At 49.4% G+C, this 20,787-nt stretch overlaps 1 protein-coding gene across 8 annotated transcripts in view; it reads left to right on the top strand.

Moving 5' to 3' along the window:
* DIDO1 (death inducer-obliterator 1) overlaps positions 1–20,787 on the top strand; it is a 49,406-nt gene that overhangs the window by 12,811 nt on the left and 15,808 nt on the right. For 3 of the 8 annotated variants that reach the window (XM_025470641.3, XM_025470640.3, XM_035705605.2), the window contains exons 2-9: positions 3,850–4,003; positions 4,513–4,629; positions 5,486–6,323; positions 6,999–7,320; positions 9,394–9,606; positions 10,578–10,788; positions 19,111–19,564; positions 19,655–19,814. In XM_025470641.3, the coding sequence (XP_025326426.1) occupies positions 4,587–4,629; positions 5,486–6,323; positions 6,999–7,320; positions 9,394–9,606; positions 10,578–10,788; positions 19,111–19,564; positions 19,655–19,814 (2,241 nt within the window). In that variant the 5' untranslated portion in view covers positions 3,850–4,003; positions 4,513–4,586. The other 5 variants (XM_049100328.1, XM_025470644.3, XM_025470642.3 and 2 more) reach the window with 5 other exon arrangements.

Here is a 20,787-nt window from a genome sequence, read left to right as displayed (position 1 = left end):
TAGTCGTTTGAAGAATTTCCCATCTTCTCAACCTTTTATCCACAAGGAAGGATTAGTTGTGAGGCACAGGGTCACAACTGTGCCTAAGTACAAAATGAAAACTTTGGTTTGTCCGAATTTCATCAGAAATAATGAGGCTTTGTTGTAACGTGTGTAATTTCTGATGGCAGGTTAAAATTATTTCAAGATTAAAATTTTTCTTTTTGGAAATGGCGGGAGGGGTAATGAGGTTTGGAAAAACAGTGTTTGGCTCCCTGCTGGGGGCCCTAGCTGTGTTCTAATTGTCTTGCTGTGGAAATAGGAGCTTCATGTGGTCACACAGCCTAGCATTTAGAGAAGTTGCTCTGAAGTTTATAGAGAAGCAGAGGTCTTTCAGCGGGTACCTTGCCATCACTCCCGTGTGCATGTGTCCTGGAAGCTGCACCCTCAGATTTACAACGGTCTACATCACTGATATGGACTGCTGATTTTGAGTTTTGATTTTTAAGTAATGTATTACATTTTGGGAGGGTATTTTGGGTTCTGTTTTTAAGAAACCACATCTGGCAGCTTAACATTTTGAAGTTGGAGAATCCAAATTGAGAATTTAGTGGTTTCAGAATTCTGTGGAAGGAATACTTGGCCCCTTCTCAGTCCAAAGTGCAGAGAAGTATTGTTGCTTTGCACATATCCAAGGTGTACTTAACTAATAGTGTAATGAAGTTCTCACAGTGTGTTTCCTGGATTCCTGGGGGTATCACAGCTCTGGGTGGTGACAGTGGCACCGTCAGCCTTCTCACTGAATGGACATCTGCACTGGCATACAGAAACCAGTCTGGACAGTGGCATATCACAGTACGGTGTGCAGTCTGCTGCTGAGCATCTGTAGATCACCTAAGATGTGCTGTTTCCACCCTCCACCCCTAAGAATGTCCTTGAAGAGGCAGCAGAGCCTGTTCACTCAGGTGAACCTCACCACTCCAGGGTCCCGCCCCATCCCTTTAAATTCCCTGTAATGAAATGGCAAGCACCTCTAAAGCACTTCTGTACCCCAAAGCAGGGTGGCTAGCCAGGAGGAGCCCTGTGCCAGACTGGCCACCCTTTCATGCCCCCCCCCCCCCCCCCCCCCCCCCCCGTGCAGTAAAGAATGGACGGGCCCGTTTTCTTTCTTTTTTTTAAAGATTTTATCTATTCATTCATGAGAGACACAGAAAGAAGCAGAGACACAGGGAGAGGGAGAAGCAGGCTCCCCTTGTGGGGAGCCCAATGTGAGACTCCATCCCGGGTCTCCAGGATCACGCCCTGGGCTGAAGGCAGCGCTAAACCGCTGAGCCACCCGGGTGCCCCAAGGTTCCAGTTTTCAGACCCAGTATCTGGCAGGCATTTTCTCAGAGAGGAATGCACGTGAGTCCCAAGGAAAGCAACCGACGGTATTTGTTGCTAATGATAAAATTTGAGCTTTTAAGTAAGAATTACGATTTTGTAGAGCTTGTATCTGCAATCACAAGCTTGATGGCTTACCAGGAATTATACTCGAGGAGGTGGGTGTCGCATTAACAACTGTGTGTCAACAAAAAACAAAAAAACAACTGTGTGTCTTCTGTATTGTGATGAAGTGTGCTGACACGTGGAGTCTGCATAAGTCAGTAAAGTAGGGTTTTCCACGTGACCAACATAACGCGGATACAGTGATGGGTTCCGAGTGTGTGCCTGACAGATCTGTGACTTCCCTGTAGGAAAGCATGATTTCAGAGGTCTCGGGCTCCACGGTGCAGCTGTCCTTAGGAAACTAGTCGTTGTCAAATTTCATCATGAGGTCAAATAGCATCCACAATTACCTGAAAATGTTCTCAAATTTAATTTTGGAAATATTGATATATTCCACATAAACAGAAGCCTTTTGGAGCCCTCTGTTTCTAAGACTGTAAAGGGGCCCACGAGAGCAGAGTGAAGAACTAGTTGCCTGTTCCTAAATTGCTTCACGGCCATTTGTTCATGCCGTGAGCAGAGCAGTTGGGAGGCTCTGGTTTGTGCGGTGCATCTTCACATGTGAACTTCCACAGCGTTCGTTCGTGCAACTTCTGGTTAGTGGGAAATGGAGCACTTGGTGGCTGAAAAGAAATACTGCACTTAGAAATGAAGAAAGATAAATTTTACGTTATTTCAGTGCATTCAGTGCTCGTAGATTGTTCTCATTTTCCCAGTTTCAGGGATGCCCACCTTCCTCTGCCTTCCTGGGGAAAGTGCTTATTACATACATGATATGATTGCAGGTTTGGCTGTATCCTTCCTGCTGTGCACTGTGTGGTATAGAACCACATACTACATTCAAGTGGTGTTAGGGATTCTACATGATTTTTTGTTCTTTGTCTTGATACACACACTTTTGTTTCATGTGCCGAAATTTTTATTAGAATTTCTGTGTTGAAATTATCAAAACATCATTTTTGCAAAGAAAAAGACAAGGTAAATGAATCCGTTATCTAAAATGATTGGTTGTATTTTGAATATACTGCATGTCATCCCATTCACAGAAATAACTATATTTTCCTTTCTTATTTTTTATTTTTATTTTTTAAGATTTTATTTATTCATGAGAGACACAGAGAGAGAAAGAGAGAGAGAGAGAGGCAGAGACACAGAGGGAGAAGCAGGCCCCATGCAGGGAGCCTGATGTGGGACTCGATCCCGGGACTCCAGGATCACACCCTGGGCTGAAGGCAATTGCTAAACCACTGAGCCACCCAGGGATCCCTATTTTCCTTTTTTAATTGATTATTCAGAGCTCAAATCCAGAAACATCTTTCTTTTTCAGAATTAAAGTGTATTTAAATTTTTCATTCCTTAAGTACATTTTACTTTCTTTGCCTATATAAATGCTCGGTGTTGCAAAATATTAAAAGTAAAGTTTATTTCTAGTTTCTTTTGAGAAGTAAAGGTGTCTGAACTGTCCAGGCCTCAATTTGAGATGCGTTTGTCATATGTGAGAGATTTGGTGGCTATGATGGTGGATTGCTAATCAGAGTGGAGTGGGCGCTGTCTCTTTAAGAGGAGAATCATCATAATGTTTGTATTTGTTCTGGGGTCGCTAAGGAGACCCTACAAAGTAGTCCCCACCTGGCAGGCAGGTGAGCTGTGGGGCAGTGGAGGTTCAGAGCCTGGCTTGGGAGGGGGCACTGGGGGCTGGAGTGTGAAATGTGTGAAAAGATTCATGTTGAGGACTTAAACTGGAACAGAGGCTTGTTTGGTGTGTGTTTCAAGTAGGAATGGCGTTCTGCAAGAGTATAATCTAGGAGAACTGTTCTTTAAATTCATGTAGAGGAGATGTAGCACATCGACGTTAAGTAATTATTAGTCTAGTCTTTCTTGAGCTTTAAAATGATGGTGTGTCTCCAGTATTAAGAATTTTTAAATACTTCTGTTTGTGGATTTTGTTCAGTCTTTTCATGTTTTATTTGTGTTTCTCTCTGTGTTTGGTTTTATCAAGCTGGGCCCTTATCAGAAGTAGGGTCCTAATTGAAAAGCAGCTGATAACCAGTGACTGGTTTGGAAACCAGGGTACTGCTGAGGCCTCTGCATGCTTAGCAACAGCTTTCTCCCTGCTGCTGCGTAGTGGCCAGGCCTAGCTGCCTTCTGGTAGAGTGCGGTCCAGTGCCTTGCCTTCTGCACAAGCCCTTAGGGAAGGGGACAGTGTTCTCTCCTTTTCTTCTCTCTCTCTCTCTCTCTCTTTTTTTTTTTTGACTCCCTGAGTGGATCATGTGATAACGTATACTCAAAAAATTACTTGGAAAGTTTGAGGTTTTTTTTTTAATGTGGTTTTAGTTACAGTTATATCTATAAATGATTTCCCCCCCTTTTTTTTTTCCTTAGGAGCTTACTCTACAGGAACAGTCTTGAGATGATCTTTGTTGTTACCTGTGAGCAGTGACGGACAACAGCTGTGTTCGTGGACCAAGCGATCTTATCTGTCAGGTGTTTGGACCTCCGGAAAAGTTGCCCAACCGAGCTTTTGGTGTTTGGGCAGGTAATGCAGCACCAGTGCTAACATCACCAGCACAGTTTTCACTTAATAGATTTAAAAATGTGTTCCTGTTTCTGAAGTGGCATTTTATATGAAGAACCAGTGTAACATTCATATTTATTTGAAATACTCTAAACTTTAGCCATAAGATGTTTAGACAAATGTTCAGCCACATGCTGAGAATTTGACTCAGGACACTGTTTTATTTTTCCGTTGGCATTTTATTGGTACAAGTACCCGGCATCGTATACTTCCTTTGGTAATAAGTGTGTTTTGTTCAGGAGAGTTCTTCCTGCAGAAAGCCTCAGGTGACCAGAAATGTGGTATGGTCCTTGGTGGCACACATGCTGATACCACAACCGCTCCCATAAGCTTCTGTGTGGCCCAGGAGCAAGCTGGCCATGTTCTAGGGTGAGGGTTCTGTAGAGCTAGCAGGAAAGTGGGAAGGGACAGCACTTCGTGGAAAGTAAAGAAATCTGTTTGCATGTGGTTTTGTATTTTATATCTTGAAGGTTTTCATATCCTATCACAGTCCTTCCCCTATGATGGAAAATGGCATAAAGGCTGAGTCAGCATTAGCGTTTCAATGCGATTGAAGCCTGGATTGAAGTTTGGAAAAAATTTTCAAGGTATATATGATCTTTTTCAGGTTTTCTCATTTGAAACAGGAGCTGAGTTCATCATAAGCATGATCCTTTAATAGTCTATCAGAAAGTGAGAAAAAATAAGTACACTTAACAGCTCCCTGTCATTATTTTCAAAAGTAGCCAACTTACCTCTTACTGCATAACAGCTACCCCCGGAGTGGGGGCTCAGGGATCTGGGCAGGGCTTAGCTGGGCAAGGCTTAGCAGGGTGGCCCTTATCCCCACAAGATGTCCATGGGGGCTACTCAGCCCTTGGCTCACAGCAGGGCTGGGGGGGGCGGGGTACCCTTCTCTCTAGCAGGATGCTTGGACCACTTACATAGCAGCTCAGGGCTCCAGAGTCCAGTCCTGTTGCACACTGGGCCTCAAGACAGCCTGGCAGTTCATCCATCTGCTGTGCCCAGGGTGGTGGGAACGAGCACAAGGGTTGCTGAGCTCACCAGCTCTGCTCACTCCCTTGCACTGCTTGTGCTGTTCATTGTTGGAAGGCTTCCCTGCTGCTTGTGTGGTGGAACCCTGTACTGAGCAGCTAGTGCTGGAGGGATGGGTTTGAGTTGCTAGCGGCAGTTGTGTACTGAACGTTAGATGTGTGACTGTTGAGACTTCAGTCCAGAGTCTCCTCAGATCTTCTCCCATACTACCTTTTAGGACCCTTGATCAAGATAACTTGTTTGAATGGATACCTTCACTTTATCTAGGTAGAAAATTGTTTCATCAGTGTCCGTGCTCCCTCCTTTGTGTGAAAGCTGTGTGTACTTGGAGCTCAGAAATTTGTTATATTGGCAAAAAAAGGTCGCCTCATTAACATTGCTTGTGGTTTGGTTCCGTTTCACCGTTAGATATGGATGAAAAAGGTGACCCAAGCAATGACGAAGTACCCAAGGCCATCAAACCCACCAGCAAAGAATTCAGGAAAACTTGGGGCTTTCGAAGAACCACCATTGCCAAGCGAGAGGGCGCTGGGGATGCCGAATTAGACTCTCTGGAGCAGCAGCCCCAGCAGCAGCAACAGAGTCTCTCCTTGCGACGCAGTGGGAGGCAGCCAAAGCGGACTGAGCGGGTGGAAGAATTTCTTACAACAGTCCGACGGAGAGGAAGGAAGAATGCAGCTGTCTCCCTTGAGGATTCCAGTGAACCAGCATCTTGTCCCGTCACAGATGTGGAGACAGCATCTGAAGGGAGTGTGGAGAGCACTTCTGAGGGGAAGGGCGGGCCCACGTCTGGCCCCACGGGTGATAAAGATCAACCAGCTGTCTCTGTAAAGGCCAAAGGAGGTGAGGACGAGGATGACACCTCGGACAGTGACAGTGATGGGTTGACTTTGAAAGAACTTCAGAACCGCCTGCGAAGACAGCGGGAACAAGAGGCGGCCGACAGACCCAAGAGCCTCCAGAGCCGCCTGAGGAAGAAGCGCCGGGAGCAGGATCCCACGCAGACTGTGGATGTGGAGGCGGGTGATGCCACAGAGAGCGTGCTGCCCTGCAAGCAAGAGCCCAAGGCTGAGCAGGGCACGGTGTCCCAGGCTGAGAAAGATGGCGGAGACAGGGAGCTGGAAGGGAAGGCCGCTCAGGGAATTGAAGGCGGAGACCCCGGGGATGTAGGCAGGCAGAAGCCTGAGTGTGAGGCCTATGAGCCCAATGCTCTGTACTGCATATGTCGTCAGCCGCATAACAACAGGTAGGCCACAGAATGGGGGTGGGGTGGTGCTGATGGTCCCCAGCTTCCAGAGATATCCACGGCATGAGGACAGTGAGGGAGATTTTTGTCCATTTTGAGGAAATGCATTCCAGAGCTGGGCTGCATGAGTAACTTGTTCACTTGGAAAGGATGAATGAGGCGTTGATTAAAGAAAAGTCACAGAAGGGTAGGGACTTCCTGTAGCCACACGGGGCTTCCCACTGCCGCAGTGGGGGGTGGGGGGGGCACAGGAGGCAGCACAGGCTAGGGCTCTCCTGTCATCCTGGGTGTCTCTTGCACAGCACCACTCTAAGCCTACAGGAGCACGTGTGGGCAGGCTGTGATTGGACTGCAACTAGAGCCTGTCTGACTGGATGCTGGGTGGTATTGGGGAGCTACCACCTGGGTGTTCAGTGGGATAGAGGTGTGCAGGTCTCTAGGCTAGAATGCCGTGAAGCCTGCAGCTCACTCCAAATGCTTCTCAAAAAAACCCGACACATAATTGTTTGCTGATAAAGTCGAGAGAAGGGCATATGGATATTCCTTATCTGTTCTCTTTCTCTGTTTTGCTTTTTTTCATAATAGGGTGTTAAGATCAATACAGCTTTTTAATACGCCTAAAATCGAGTGTTTATCGTATTTTCATTCCTAATGCCAGTATTTTTACCATTTTAGGTTTATGATTTGTTGTGACCGATGTGAAGAATGGTTTCACGGCGATTGTGTGGGCATCTCTGAGGCCCGGGGAAGACTCCTGGAAAGGAATGGCGAAGATTACATCTGCCCAAACTGCACCATTCTGCAGGTGCAGGACGAGACGAACTCAGAAAGCACAGAGCAGCAGGAGGCCAAGTGCGGGCCGGCAGACACAGATGGCACAGACTGCACAAGTATAGGAACAGTAGAGCAGAAGTCTAGCGAAGACCAAGGAATAAAGGGTAGAATTGAGAAGGCTGCAAACCCAAGTGGCAAGAAAAAGCTCAAGATATTCCAGCCTGTAAGTACTTGTCTGAGAGGTCACTGATAGAGGGTGACCTTGTAGGTCTCAGACTCCCATCAACAGAAAAGTCAAGACTTGAAGAGTTTCCTTCTTTTGGAGCTGTTTAAGTTTTTCGCTGCAAGTGGCATTATGTTTGCTGCAGGCTGGGCTCTGGGTGCAGGTGATCCTCTGCATGTGGTTTCATGGGCCTCCTGTGTTCTGTGTTCCTTGGGACACCACAGGGGACCTTTCTTTATTTAAATCTTAGCAGCCGCATAGACTATTCGTATCAAGCTAATATTTTCCTTAAACGAACTCATCTTTTAAAGTTAGTTTTTCCTTAAATATTCTTTTTGGAATCTCAGTTTTCACATAAACGTATCAACAAAATTATTTTGAGTTCCAGAAGTAAACATGCACCTGTTTCACCTGACCTCACCACTCTGAGAGGGCTGGTAGTCTTGTACCTGCCTCACTGTGAGACACCAAGAGCTGTGCTGGTGGGAGGGGTTGGCACTGAGACCACTTCATCCCTGGTGTCCGAGGCACCTCGCATGGCGGCTGCTGGCGTCACCCTCTGGAACAGCCTCAGGCACTCTGGTGCTCCCACCATCTGGGTGTTAGTCCCCTTTGAGGCCGTGGTTCTTTGTCACATCTCTGGTGTGTCGCTAGCTTCTGATGCTGAGGGACACTGCTACAGGCTCTTGTAAGCATGTTCCCCTAGCCCTTCCTGAGGCCCTAGATAACCTTGAATTGGAGGCCTGTCCTTCAGCAGGTGTTGGGTATACAGAAGGCTTGAGGGCTCTGGAAGCCCCAGGGTGGATGTGCTGTGAGGTCTGGACCATCTAAATGTAGCCAGCCTGGAGAGGTCAGGACGTACTGTATGATATATAGTAATGGTATTAACTGTGTCACATTTGGTTATTAAAGATTCATGGAGACGTAAATTAGTGGGAAGAGTTACTTTAATTTCACATTTTTGTTTTTCATGTTTGAGGGTAGATAAGCTTAGATTCTATTCTTGGTCAAGCTTGGATTCTATGTAAAAAAAAAATAGTCTCAGAAAATCTAATTGAAGAGATAAGATTTGGCTCAAGTACATTTGAGGGACACGTTCATGTGTGTTTTAGTCTTGACCATCAAAAAAAAAAATACTTTATTATTTTTTTTTTATTTTTTATTTTTATTTTTTAGTCTTGACCATCAAAAAAAAAAATACTTTAGCAATTGTTAACAGAAGCAGTAGGGTTAGGTCTTGTTAGATTCCTCTGGCTGCATAGCAAGTGACCAAGTCTTAGCAGCTTCACACAGCACGCATTTATTTAAGCTCAGCTGCCATGGTCAGAAGCCTGGGCTTGGCTTAGCCAGGCCTATGCAGGGGTCTTAAGAGACGGGACCCCTCTGCCAGTGTAGGCTGGGGTCTCATCAGAGGCTTGGTTGGGGAGGGACCCACCTCTGAAAGGTTCCAGTGGCTTTTGTGTGTGAATGTGCCCTGTGCCATGTCTGTGGCTCAGCAGTGCTAAAAGTCACTCACTGTTTGAGATTCACATTGAATGGGTGTTCCTGGATTCCACCTGGCAGCCTCACCCTCATGGAGGTCCCTCACAGGAGCCACTTGCTTCTTCAAAACCAGCAGTGGAGTCTTCTCTCTACTACAAGGCCCAGCCCCTCTTGTGACATTTTCTCTGGATGAAGCCAGACCCTTTCGATTGCTCAGAATCGTCTCATTTGGAACCTTAGTTACATCTGCAGAACTCCAATTTGCCCTTCAATGGAACCTTATTAATGGGTGTGAAACCCCATTTTGTTGGAAAGGCCCCAGAGCATGTGTGTCAGGGCAGAGTCCTAGGGCCCCCATCCAGTTCTGCCTGCCACGGGTGGTGTGAAGTGTAGTTACTGTGGGTGCCCTGCCTTAGGTTGGATCGAGTCGGGCACTTTTCAAGAAACAAAGATAATACTTTGTGTATTAAAAATGCTGTTAGCGTCTCCTAAAATTAGCAAGCTCAGCACTACAAATAGAAATTTTACAAAGTGCTCTAACTGCTAAAATTGGTAAGTACGTTGTTTGAAGCCACGTGTTTTGTTCTGCAGGTTGTGGAGGCTCCTGGTGCCTCAAAATGTATTGGCCCTGGGTGCTCTCACGTGGCGCAGCCTGACTCAGTTTACTGCAGCAATGACTGTATTCTAAAACATGCTGCGGCTACTATGAAATTTCTGAGTTCAGGTAAAGAACAAAAACCAAAACCTAAAGAAAAGACCAAGACGAAGCCAGAAAAGCTCATTCTTCCGAAATGTAGCGTTCAGGTAAGTTGATCGAGACCACCCATTTGAAATGGTTAAGTGTCTGCGTGTTGCAGGCAGGCACAGTTGATGGGTTTGTGATGCTTGGGGGACATCGGGCACAGGCGGAGTGCCAGTGGGATCAGCTGACTCATCCTCCAGCCTTCACGATTTCCGTGTCTGTTACACACAAGCATATATTCTCCCTCTCGCAGAGGGAGTCATTAGCACTGACCGCAGTGATGCAGGTGCAGGAGGGAACTGAGCCTTCCATCCGGGACCTGGCAGTCTTGGGAGAAGAGCTGGGGTTTGTTGGAATCTGTGTGGCATTTAGACTCCAGCAGTTGGAGGTGGGAAGTGGGTGTGTCTTGTTTCAAGACCTAGCTCTTGGAATTGTCTCTCTCCTGTGCTGTGTGTGATTCGAGAAGAGTCCTGGGTGCTTAGGAATCACAGGAGTGATTCCCTCCTCTAAGCCCTCGCCAGGAGTGGCTCAGGTCAGCATGGTGTATTGTGGCCCCCATTATATCTGTGATGAACAAGGCATAAGTAGTGCCTTTGGGGGAATTCTCTCAATGTTTTTCAACACTTGTTTGGCCTTTAGGTGGTATAGTTTTTCAGACCAGTGATTGTGAGTTTGGGGAACCCCAGAGCAGTACTTGCTGCTGTGCAGAGTACCATGGTGACCATGCCAGGCACCTGGCAGAGGAGGCGGGACACCGCTTTCCTCTGGTCTCCCAGTGTCCACAGTGTTCACCCAGTACACTGTCACCCAGGTCCTCGTTTGTGTCTGTCCCTCCATGGGGACCTTCAGATTGCTCAGATGTGCTAGTGTAGCCCAGCCCTGCTGCTCAGCAGATGCAGAGCCCCCGGTGAGGGTGGTGAGGGGCTTCGAAAGACCCCAACTGTAGAGCATATCATGACCTTTGTTGCAAAACACGATGAGCAAAGGCTCCTCTCTGACCTCGTTAATGATTAGGGTTTTGCTGGTTATCCAGGCAGGCATTAGAATCTCTTCTCTGCACAAAAGACCAGCTCCAGACAAGAAAGAAAACACCGTGAAGAGGGCGACGATGGCCCCAACGAGGAGCGAGGTCCTCGCGAAGGAAGCGACCAGTGAAGGCACGCCGTCCTGGGCGAGCGACCACAATTACAATGCAGTAAAGCCAGAACAGACTGCTGCCCTCTGGCCACCACTGTTGTATAAATGTATGTATCACCTAGGGGTAGTGTCTGGAACCCTCTTGGTCTTTCTGGACAGCTGTCACATGGGCCTGTCCAGGACCAGGAGCTTTAGCCATGGTTAGTGCTGCAGCTGTAAAGACGGAAGCAGATGCCCGAGCCCTGTGAACCTCCTCAGTCTGTCGGCCCTACCTGTCCATACACACCTCAAAACGCTGTACAAACCTCATTGCTAAATGTCTCACCTGGCACCTAATGTGTTTAATCTCTTTAATTTTCACTGTCGGGCTCCGGTAAGTATCTCTGGTCTTCGGCGAGGTTGTGCTGGGTAGGTGCGCTCCTGGCACCCAGACTCTGGCCTGTCTCAGCCCTGCTGGCTTAGGAGTCTGTCCACCTTGTCTGTTCTCTGCACTGGGAGGGCTCCCCTTCCTCTCGTGGGAATCCACTTCTGCAGGTACTGTTGCACCTGATACTCAAGTGTGATTTTCAGGAGTTAAATTATTTTTGATCCAACAGGAATTTTTTTCGTGTGTGACGCAAATACTACACACACGCACACACACACACACACACACACATATTCAAGTGCCAAAGGCTGTTTACCACTGCTGCATATGCTCCAAGGTAAGTGAGTTTGACCTTCTGGCCCTTGGAGCAGTGCCCTCACTGAAGGGAGAGTGCCAGCAGCACCCAGGACCTGACTCTCTCTCCTGGAGGCCTGTACTGTCGGGTCAGACCATCCCCACCTCCACCCCTGCTGGTTCCGATAGCTGCACGAGGCCCTGGTCTTTTCTCTCCATTCTGGCTTCTCAGCCAAGCACTCCTAAAATAAGTTTTGAAAATTTAAATTGATCCATAGGGCACATCTTAGTCTATTATTAAGATTTTCTTTTCTTTTAATATTTATTCGTGAGAGAGGCAGAGGGAGAAGCAGGCTCCCGGGAGGGAGCCCATGCAGGATCACGACCTGAGCTGGAGGCAGACGCTCAGCCGTTGAGCCTCAGCGCCCAGGCATCCTTGTTTTCATTCAGTTTTAATTTATATGTGTTTTATGTTGTTTGTACCTTTTACGAAAGTACCAAAAAATTAAGTAGCTTTAAATTCCCAGACTATAAGTGTGTGCTGCTTATTCCTGCAGCTGGATGCTCCCACGGGTCCATGCTACAGCTGATGGGGTTGGGAAAGTGTGTAGCTGCTCACTTTAAGAATGTAAGTGTCCCGAGGCTTGTGGAATGGAGTCTTAAGTAAATTGCAAGGCAGTTCTAGGTGGGTAGGGGTGGGGGAGGTTAGGGGTGAGCTGCTCAATCACAGGTTAATTGATTGCTGTATTTAAATAAGTCCCTGATACACCTTAGGTGGTTTGAGGTAATTCCATGCTAACAACATATTTCAAATCTTAAATGAAGTAGCACGTTTACGGAGGTCATGCACATACCTGGAAGTAAGCATCATGGACCAGTGAACACTGAGGGAGCAGTCGCTTTGGAATATGGTGCTCCGGAGCTCTGAGTTGGTCATAGGCACATAACAATAAAAGGAAGCGGGGTCAGGAAGCCCAGAAGCCCTGGGTGGCTGGCTTCAGTACAGCTCCCATCCCTACCATCCAGACTTGGAAAGCTGCTTCGAGGCTCCCAGGGTGCTCCCAGTGTGAACACGGAGGGTGAGGGTGGGGGAAGACGAGGGGAGCACTCAGGGTAGGGAGGCCCAGAAGGAGGCTTGCTTCTGCTCCTCCTCACCTCTGCTGCTTTTTCTGCACATCAGCTCACTAGCTTGACCTGCTGCAGGTGGGACAGAGAAGTGTGTCTGATGGCCCTTTTCAGCACATGTACATCTCAGAATTAAAGCTGATGGATATCCACAATTATAGCATGCATAAGGGACATATTTTTAAGCTAGTTGCTTCTGATCCTTTTTTGTTATCCCAGAAGTGTCATCTTCCGGTCACTGGTAAAATACCCGACTTCAGCCTCGGTGAGTAGCAGTTGTGTCTCTGCCTCTCCCCCGAACCATCACCTCACAGTGGGGATGTCAGGCAGCACACACACATGCAGCAGAACCCTACGTGCCACAAGGATCCCCTCCTGCCTTTCTGGCTGGCTGCAGCGCATGCTCCTCTGGGTTGGGCTAGGTTTGGGATACAGCTGGTGTTGGGACAGGTGTTAGGAGGAACCGTTCCCACGTTTTGACTTTGGTGCATATCAGGTCTGTGGGGAGATCCCCATTCAGCCCATAGTGGGAGTGCCACTGCCCAGGAGGTGTCTTGGGCCATTCCGTTCCCCACCCCCACCCCCAGGCTCCTGCTACTGACCCTGGGTTGTGGGTAGGGAGAGCTGTCCTGTGAACAGGGTGTGAGGGGACCTCCCATCAAACAGGCAGGGATTTGGCAGCCTTTCTGCTTCTCCCCACGGAAGGATCAGCAGAGATGCTTTGCGTTCTCCAGGTGATGAGGTTCACGTATCATTCTCCCTAGTTTTTAACTTTCTGAGGATTTCTGTATGGTTCCTTTTCACATAGAGAAGTGACTGCTGCTTCACTGCTTCCCTAAATCATGACATTCCTGTTTTGATAACTATTTTTTTCTGTTCTTTTTCACTATTGGGTCAACCTCCCGTTGTCAAAGCATGAAGAGGGCTGAAAACTTTTCTAAAATGTCCCTGATTGATTGGCATTTGGATGTGGAATTCTAATATTCATAGGCACAATTCCTGGTATCTGGGACCCCCAAATGGCTTATTAAGGGACTTAAAACACTGGGATTCTGAACAGATTTTGACTGGATATGTGATTTCTACAGTTTCATCTAGCTTTGAGAATAGAATGGAAAACCATAACCACCTCTGTACACCGAGACTCAGATTTGTTAAAGCAACCTGATGCAGATAGAAACATTTCCCCTATTAAGTTCACGGGCACACCACACAGATGGTCCACCTGCTTGTGAAATGGAGCAAGGAGAACACGGATTGTCGCGAGGATAACTAGTGGTGTGGGCTCCAGAGGCACGCTTCAGAAACCCTGAGCAGAAACCAGTTTCCTATAATAAATATTCAGGGGATATTAGGGCCCAAGAATATATCATAGAAATGTAAATCCTTGAGAGTGGGTAGTCGTGAGTTTTATCAGTTACGTGAGCCATTTTTAATCCATCTATTCCAGGATTGTCATTGGCAATAAAATGTGGTTGGGGACAAATCATACCTGGTACATCTGAACCAAGGTTCTCCCCCTAGTAAGAGGAAAATCGAAAACTTGGACTGATAAGGGATTTAGCTTGACAACTCTATGCTATCCCTAATGTCTGGAATTCCCTTGGTTCTCAGTGGTATTCTTTTGGTATTTCAGACTTTTACTATTTACAAGCTTAAGAAACAGCTACCTTGAGAAAATGAGGTCAAGGAAAGGTTTCACGTGTACATGAACTTGAACATTGGAGTTAAAGCTACAAGTAGCACCCAGTGCTGCCTCCTTAGTTGTACGGCAGCCACTGGAACTTTCCAGCAGGATTGGCTTCACTCCACCTGCCCTCCGTTGAACTTCGTATGACCTTGGGGAGCTGTGGGTCGACTGGTGCCTAAAGTGGGAAACTACAGGGACGTCCCTTTGGTGGCATCAGTGTTCTAGAGTCCATGGTTCCCTCAACGATGCCGCTGTGAGCCCTCCGATACGGCACAGGAGTTTCAGGGGCATTTGCATCAAGTCCTGATTCTAAGTGTATGATGCGTCCCCGTGCAAATAGCTATATTCTTTGCTTCTGTAAACCAAAGAAGTGCTGAAGTGAAGGCTGGGCCCTCCTCTAGTGGCAAGAACCTGGAGAAGTTGAGCTAGAAGCACGCAAAGGTAACTGCTGCAGAGCCCCAACTCTGGTCTGCACAGGGCCAGCAGCCTTGGGGTTTTCTGCGGAATGGGGCCCTTTGGGACAAGGGACTGACGGGAGGGTCAGTGGGCTCTCCTAACGTTCCCCCACCCCCCTGTGTTGGGTGAACTAGTAAACAATTAAGGTACAAATGATACTGGTTAAAAGCTCACCCTATTAAAACTGGTTGTGCCTGTTAACCAGTTTGAGGGATCTCAGGAAAGCAGCAGTTCTACTCCCAAGTGAGTGTCAAGTCCAGGATCCCGTCCTGCCCTGGCAGTGGGCTGCTCACCCAGTTCCATTCCTGTAGTCAGGAAGAGTGAGGCACCTGTCCCCACCCCCCACCCCCTCCACACACAAGGCTTTGATCCCATTTTGTTTGGTTCATATTGAGGGATGATCTGACCGGTTCTTTTTTATAGATCACCCATTCAACCTGAATCAGGTTTGGGGTTTATTTTCAAGATATAACGTGTGAAACTTGTTTCCAGGTGTATACTTGGTCTTTTACAAGTGGAGAGTAACAGTGTAAGTCACTCAAATATTGGACACCAGTAAGAAAAAAAAAGCCTAGAACATCTTTGTGGAGCCACGCCGTGATGGTTTGGCTGCGATCTACATAAAGACATTCCAAAGATGATGTCTAGCTGAAGAGCATCAGGGATGTAGCTTATGCTTTCTTGAGTGTTAATTTGGGAATACATATTTCCTGATACGAAAGCAAATTGGTACTTTATTGTGCTTCCAAAAAAAATTTCACTTTAAAACAAACAGGCACAAAAAGCAAAATGATTTTCTCTTGCTACTGTTAATTTGACTTTTCACAGCAGGAGAAGTCTTGACGGGCAGACAGAGCTGGAGTGGGAAACCCGGTTGTGCACGCGTCCCCCTGAGCTGAGCACGGCACTGCGGCCTGCAGGGGCCCTCGGGGCCCTGGCCTTGCCCTTCCTGTGGTAGAGCCCTGGGGTGCGCCCTGCGCTTGCCGCCCAACGCACTGGGGACCCGGCAGGAGTGGGGGGCACGCGGAGGTCGCCGGCAGTGGGAAGCAGGGGCTGGGTGTCAGTCTGGGGGGGGGTGTCACGTGTGGTCTCAGCGGGACCTTTGAGGCCCCCCCCTGCACCCTGGAACGCACCCCTACCTGAACGGTCCTCCCGCCAGAAGCTCACTGTTCTTTTTTTGGCTTTTCCAGCCAGTCGCTCGGGCGCTGGGCCTGCCTGAGAGGAGGGTAACTTCCATCTGGGGATTTTTAAGGAAAACTGGTACCAGTCGGGGCTGGACAAGAGCACAAAAGGCGTAGAGCCCCCGCCGCCGCTCTGAGGGCTCAGGCCGCCCGGGGCTGCCGGGGCCGGAGCCGAGCCTCACCTGGGCCGCCGCCTCCGCCCGAGCCCGCCCGCCCAGGCCCGCCAGTGCCACCCAGTGGCCGGCGATGCTGCGGCGCCGCAGCCTCCGCCCGGCGGGAAGGTGGCCGAGGAGCGCGGCCGCTGTGGGCGGCCGGGCCGGGGGAGGGCTGGGGCTCCGCAGGGCTCTGCAGGGCTCCGCAGACTCGCCTCCTCCCGCAGCCACCAGGGCCTGGTGCCCCGGCGCCCCTGCCCTTCCCCACGAGCAGGTCCTGGCCCGCGTGGGCACCTCGCCCTTGCTGCCCGCGGCCCTGCAGTGCTTGGGGGAGTCCTCGGGCTCCTGAAACCACCTCGAGCGCTCTCCTAGAACAGCACTTTCTGGTTGGTCACGCGGTTATTCTTTGCCCTTCTGTAAATTCATACACGGCACGATACACCGTGAATTCAGATGAATCCTCAAACAGTTTTAGCTCTGCTCAAAAATACTAGTGTTCCTGTCACCATGAGGACATTGCAGCACTACATGGGGTCTGTCTCTGGCAGGAGCTCACACAAGTCTAGCTTGCAAGGGGACCAACTGCAGCTGTGTCTCCAGCACTTACCAGATAGGCACTTGCAAAATACTGGCACATTTTAAACATTTCCTGGTAGAAGAAAGAGGGTCATGTCCAACTTGCTGGTGGAGACCATCAGTTTCAGAACATTGTACTAAGAATTTACTTCTCTGATTATACCTGTCATATGCTTCCCCAAAGCACAGGGGATAATGAAAGTTACTGTAACGAGTAACAACTGGTTCTATGAAATAGCATGATTTTTAAGAAAAGCCATCCCGAGTTTTTGAAACAGATTGCCTATTTACCATTAAACCGTTTTTGGATAATAGGTCACTTTAATCACATGTATTGAGAATGTCCTAAATATAACCTTGCTTTGGAGTTCTGCTGAATGAGTGGGGAAACCCTGCTTAGACAGGCGGTGCTGCTGATCTTAGGCTCTGACCGGGACATCTTGCAGTGAGTGTTCTTAGAGTTAAGTTTTTCACCTGCAGCCACTTAAATATCAAGTGTCAAAGACACGGGTGTCCTGTACGTGACCAGCCTTCCTGGGGTTTCTGGAAGTGCCTTAGGCCAGCTTATTTTGAGCATGCTCTTAAAGTCTGCTCCACAGAGTTTCGTCTTGCTGAAGGGCAGGGACTGACCCGTTCTGGGCCTCAACTTTTCACGCTGGCTGCTGCTTCCTTCACGGCTGCTGGCGGGCAGATGCCTCCCTCTGCTCAAGGCCCGTGTGCCCTGGGCCTTGCCATCTGGCCCTGTGTCCTTGCTGTGCTGCCCTTTCCTCACTCCCGCTTCCCATAAGAAAAAGTACCTCCATCTGTTTGACTTAACCCCAAACTAGCAGTCCTCTGGGCAAGGTGGACCTTGCAGCCAAATGTGAGCTGAATGTTGAGGTGGGGTACTGCCCGAGGCCTCTGCACCTGACGTGATGCGGTGCTCCGAGGAGGGTCGAGGTTACCTCTCGCTTCAGGAGGCATTCTCGCTGTGTGGAGTGTGCTTCCTTTAAATGAAATCCAGTTCCCCAGGGCACAGCAGGGTGGATGTGGCATGAGCCAGCTGCCCTGGGACAGTGGGCAGGGGAGGTGGCCAGGCAGCTTAGGCCTGAGGCTACCGGCAAGCGCCGGGCTCTGGTGGACAGGCCACCCCGGGCAGGGGCAGACAGGAGGCATGAGGCTGGAGAGCTGTGTGAGGTAACCATACAGGATTGAAGGGCGGAACTCCTGCCTGGTAGTGAAGCAGGTTAAGCCCTGCCCTAAGTTGGGTCCTTGCAGTAATGCCGTTGTTACAAGCTTCATAAAATGGTCAAGCCTTGTTTATCTTAAAACCTGGGAAAACCTTGAGATGCCAGGGCTTTCCCGGCTGCTGGAGGAAGGGGGTCTGTGGGAGCGTTGCCCTGGCCCTCCACGAAGACAGCCAGGCACCCACAGTGGTCTTGGGAGTGCCATCCCCTGCTCAGGCTTCTCTGTGGGCAATCCTTCAGATTGAGAATTTTCACCCTTGTTCGTTAGAACACTGACTGCCGAGTGGATGGTTTTTAATCCCTGGGTAAAACCGAAAGGTGCTGGAGCACATGTGGAAGGCTGACTGCGAGGTTCGAGAGGACCCCGGACCTGGGGAGACAATGCATCCGAGGGTCCTTCGGTGGCTTGACTACCGCCCTAGGTGGCGTTCCAGTGTGCTGCCCTGGCTCGCTTTCCGGGCCCACTGTTGTGACCATTTGGCTCCTCCAGACCCATCATTGTGCGCTGTGTGCAGCACCTCTGGCCTTGCTAGGGTCACCACTTCCTGACCAGCCATCACTGTCCTTGGAGGGCCGGCTGGCCGTGGGACCGAGGGGCCACGGCACTGGCCCGGAACCCTCTTCCTTGCTCACCTGAGACCTTGATTCTCATGGTCCAATACAGTACGGTTATAATCAATCCTTTATATTCTCTCTTTGTGAAGAGAAAGTACCGGCATCATAGAGTCTTGTGCAAGTTGAGCAGTTTTGACTGCATCCTTGGTTAGACCAAAAGTGCTCATTTATTCTCTTCCCCCAGTAACGGGTACAAGCAGAGGGCTGCCTGTGGGGACATTGTCACACAGCCACTTTCCCTCTTGTACCAGCGTTGTCATTTCCACTCGACTTTGGTCCAGGCCATGGTGAGCACCTGCATGCAGCTGCAGGCCCGTGGGCCACCCTCCCAAAGCCCGGAGAGTGGAATTTCCATTGGAAGAGAATGTCTGTCTGACCTGTCCTGGGATTTTCTGAATTCGTGTTTACAAAAAATTACACTTGACCTCTTCATGAAAGTGCTTTTCTACATCAGTTTTTTTTGTTAATGCACAATTTGCCTTTCAGTTTTCAACCTTTGCCAATGATTGTAATTAAGCCTATGGCAACTTGGGTTTGTTACTTAAAATAAAAGGCTTAACGTAACGAAGTACAGCAAAGCATATTTTTCTGAAACAATATGTGCTCGTGCTCATCTGTATGGCTGGCAGCCCTTAATTGTCACACTTCTTTCCTCGATTTGATAGTTATTTTAAGTTGCTGTCCCACAGTCACGCAACCATGCAACTGCCCCCAGCCTCACTAAGCATGTGCGCATCTCCTTTGCAGCCACAAAGGAGGATAGGCGGGCGGAAGAGAGGACCACAGCACCCAAGAAAATGCCTCCTGCAGGCCCATCGGCAAGCGGCAGACAACCTTCGCCCAGAAATCTCCTTCCAAAGAAGTCTCCGCCCTTTGCAAACGCAGCAGCAGCCAAAGTGGCCATCAAAAAGTCACCCTCGGGCTTCAAGGGCCCTGGACCCAAGCGGCCCTGGCTCTCGGCCACCCCCTCGGCAGGCACTCCTGCTGCCAAGCAGGCAGGGCTGGCACCTGGGGCTGCTTCCAAAAAGCTACCCAGCTCAGCCTCGTTGGTGGGGGCCGTCAGGAAGCCTGCAACCGCCTCTGTGTCCTTGGCTTCTCCAGCCCCGGGACGCCTGGGGTCCTCGAACCCCACCCTGTCTCAGCCAAATTCTCAAATTCGGCAAAATATAAGACGCTCCTTGAAGGAGATATTGTGGAAAAGGTGGGCTATTCTCCTTGATTTCTTATTGTGAAAGTGGTTGAGTAGACTGTGGCTGCAGCAGTTCACGCAGTCCATTCTTGTTCCTTCTAGAGTCAATGACAGTGACGACTTGATCATGACGGAAAGTGAAGTAGGCAAAATTGCCCTCCACATTGAGAAGGAGATGTTTAACCTCTTCCAAGTCACGGACAACCGCTACAAGAGCAAATACCGCAGCATCATGTTCAACCTCAAGGACCCCAAAAACCAGGTGTGTGCAGGTGGCCCAGAGCAGGGTGCGCCAGCTCTCAGGGTCTCCGGCCATGCCTCACCGCGGTCATCTGGACACTCCTGTCCTTGCAGCGCGAGCCAGAGGGCCGCTGCCCCGCTTCCCCGGGCGCTCTCAAGTCCGGCCTGGTCTCACCAGCTGCAGCTCTTCTAAACGTGGCTGTGAAGTTACGTTCCTCACAGCAGCTCCAGAGTAGTGTTCCAATTCTTAACCTTAGTTTATGGCTAGCTCCATATTTGAGCTTCAGACAACCTTTTCTGCCTTGTTATGGATCCCCATCATTTGAGCCTACCGATTCGGGCTTCCCTAGAGCAACCATAAGTGGTCTTAAACATGTCGCCCTGTAGTGCTCACCATTTGGGCAGGTGCTGTGCTTGCATGGGGAGGGGACCCTGAATCCTAGCAGCTGTCGGGCAGTGCTCTTTCAGTGGGGTTGAAATGGGAGTTAGCTGGGAAAGCATTAGCTACTTGGCCTGGTGTGGTTCCCCCGCCTCCTCCCTTCCGGGGCGCGCCATCTTCAGGCCTTCTCTCCATTTGCCTTTTGAACCCTTAGACATGCTTAGAAGCAGAGTCCTACACCCTGACTTCCCGTCTCACTGCAGCAGTCTTGTGGCAGAAGTGATTTCTTCCTACCTTTATTCCTAGCTCTCTGCTTTTTTCTCAGGTCTTTTTAGCGGAGTCGGCACAGCATGGCCTATGAGGGCAACTACTGACCCTCGTGCCAGTGTTGTCCGGACCCGCTGGCTCTGCAGCGGGGGTGGCCTGGCCTTTACCCACACCCCCCGCCCCCCCCCCGGGCGGTAGGGGATACGGGTGAGATCAGGCCCCTGCCGAGCCTTGTCCTGGGCCTCAGGGCCTCCGGCAGAGGCTTCTCATGCTGCTGTTTCCCTCCTATTCCATCTAGCATCTTAGATGCTGAAATGTTTTTGAAAAAGTGAATGAAAGGTGTTTATTT

This window comes from Canis lupus, chromosome 24 (assembly GCF_003254725.2).
Source record: "Canis lupus dingo isolate Sandy chromosome 24, ASM325472v2, whole genome shotgun sequence".
Classification (NCBI taxonomy): Eukaryota; Metazoa; Chordata; class Mammalia; order Carnivora; family Canidae; genus Canis; species Canis lupus.
This window is presented reverse-complemented; position numbering and strand designations above follow the sequence as displayed.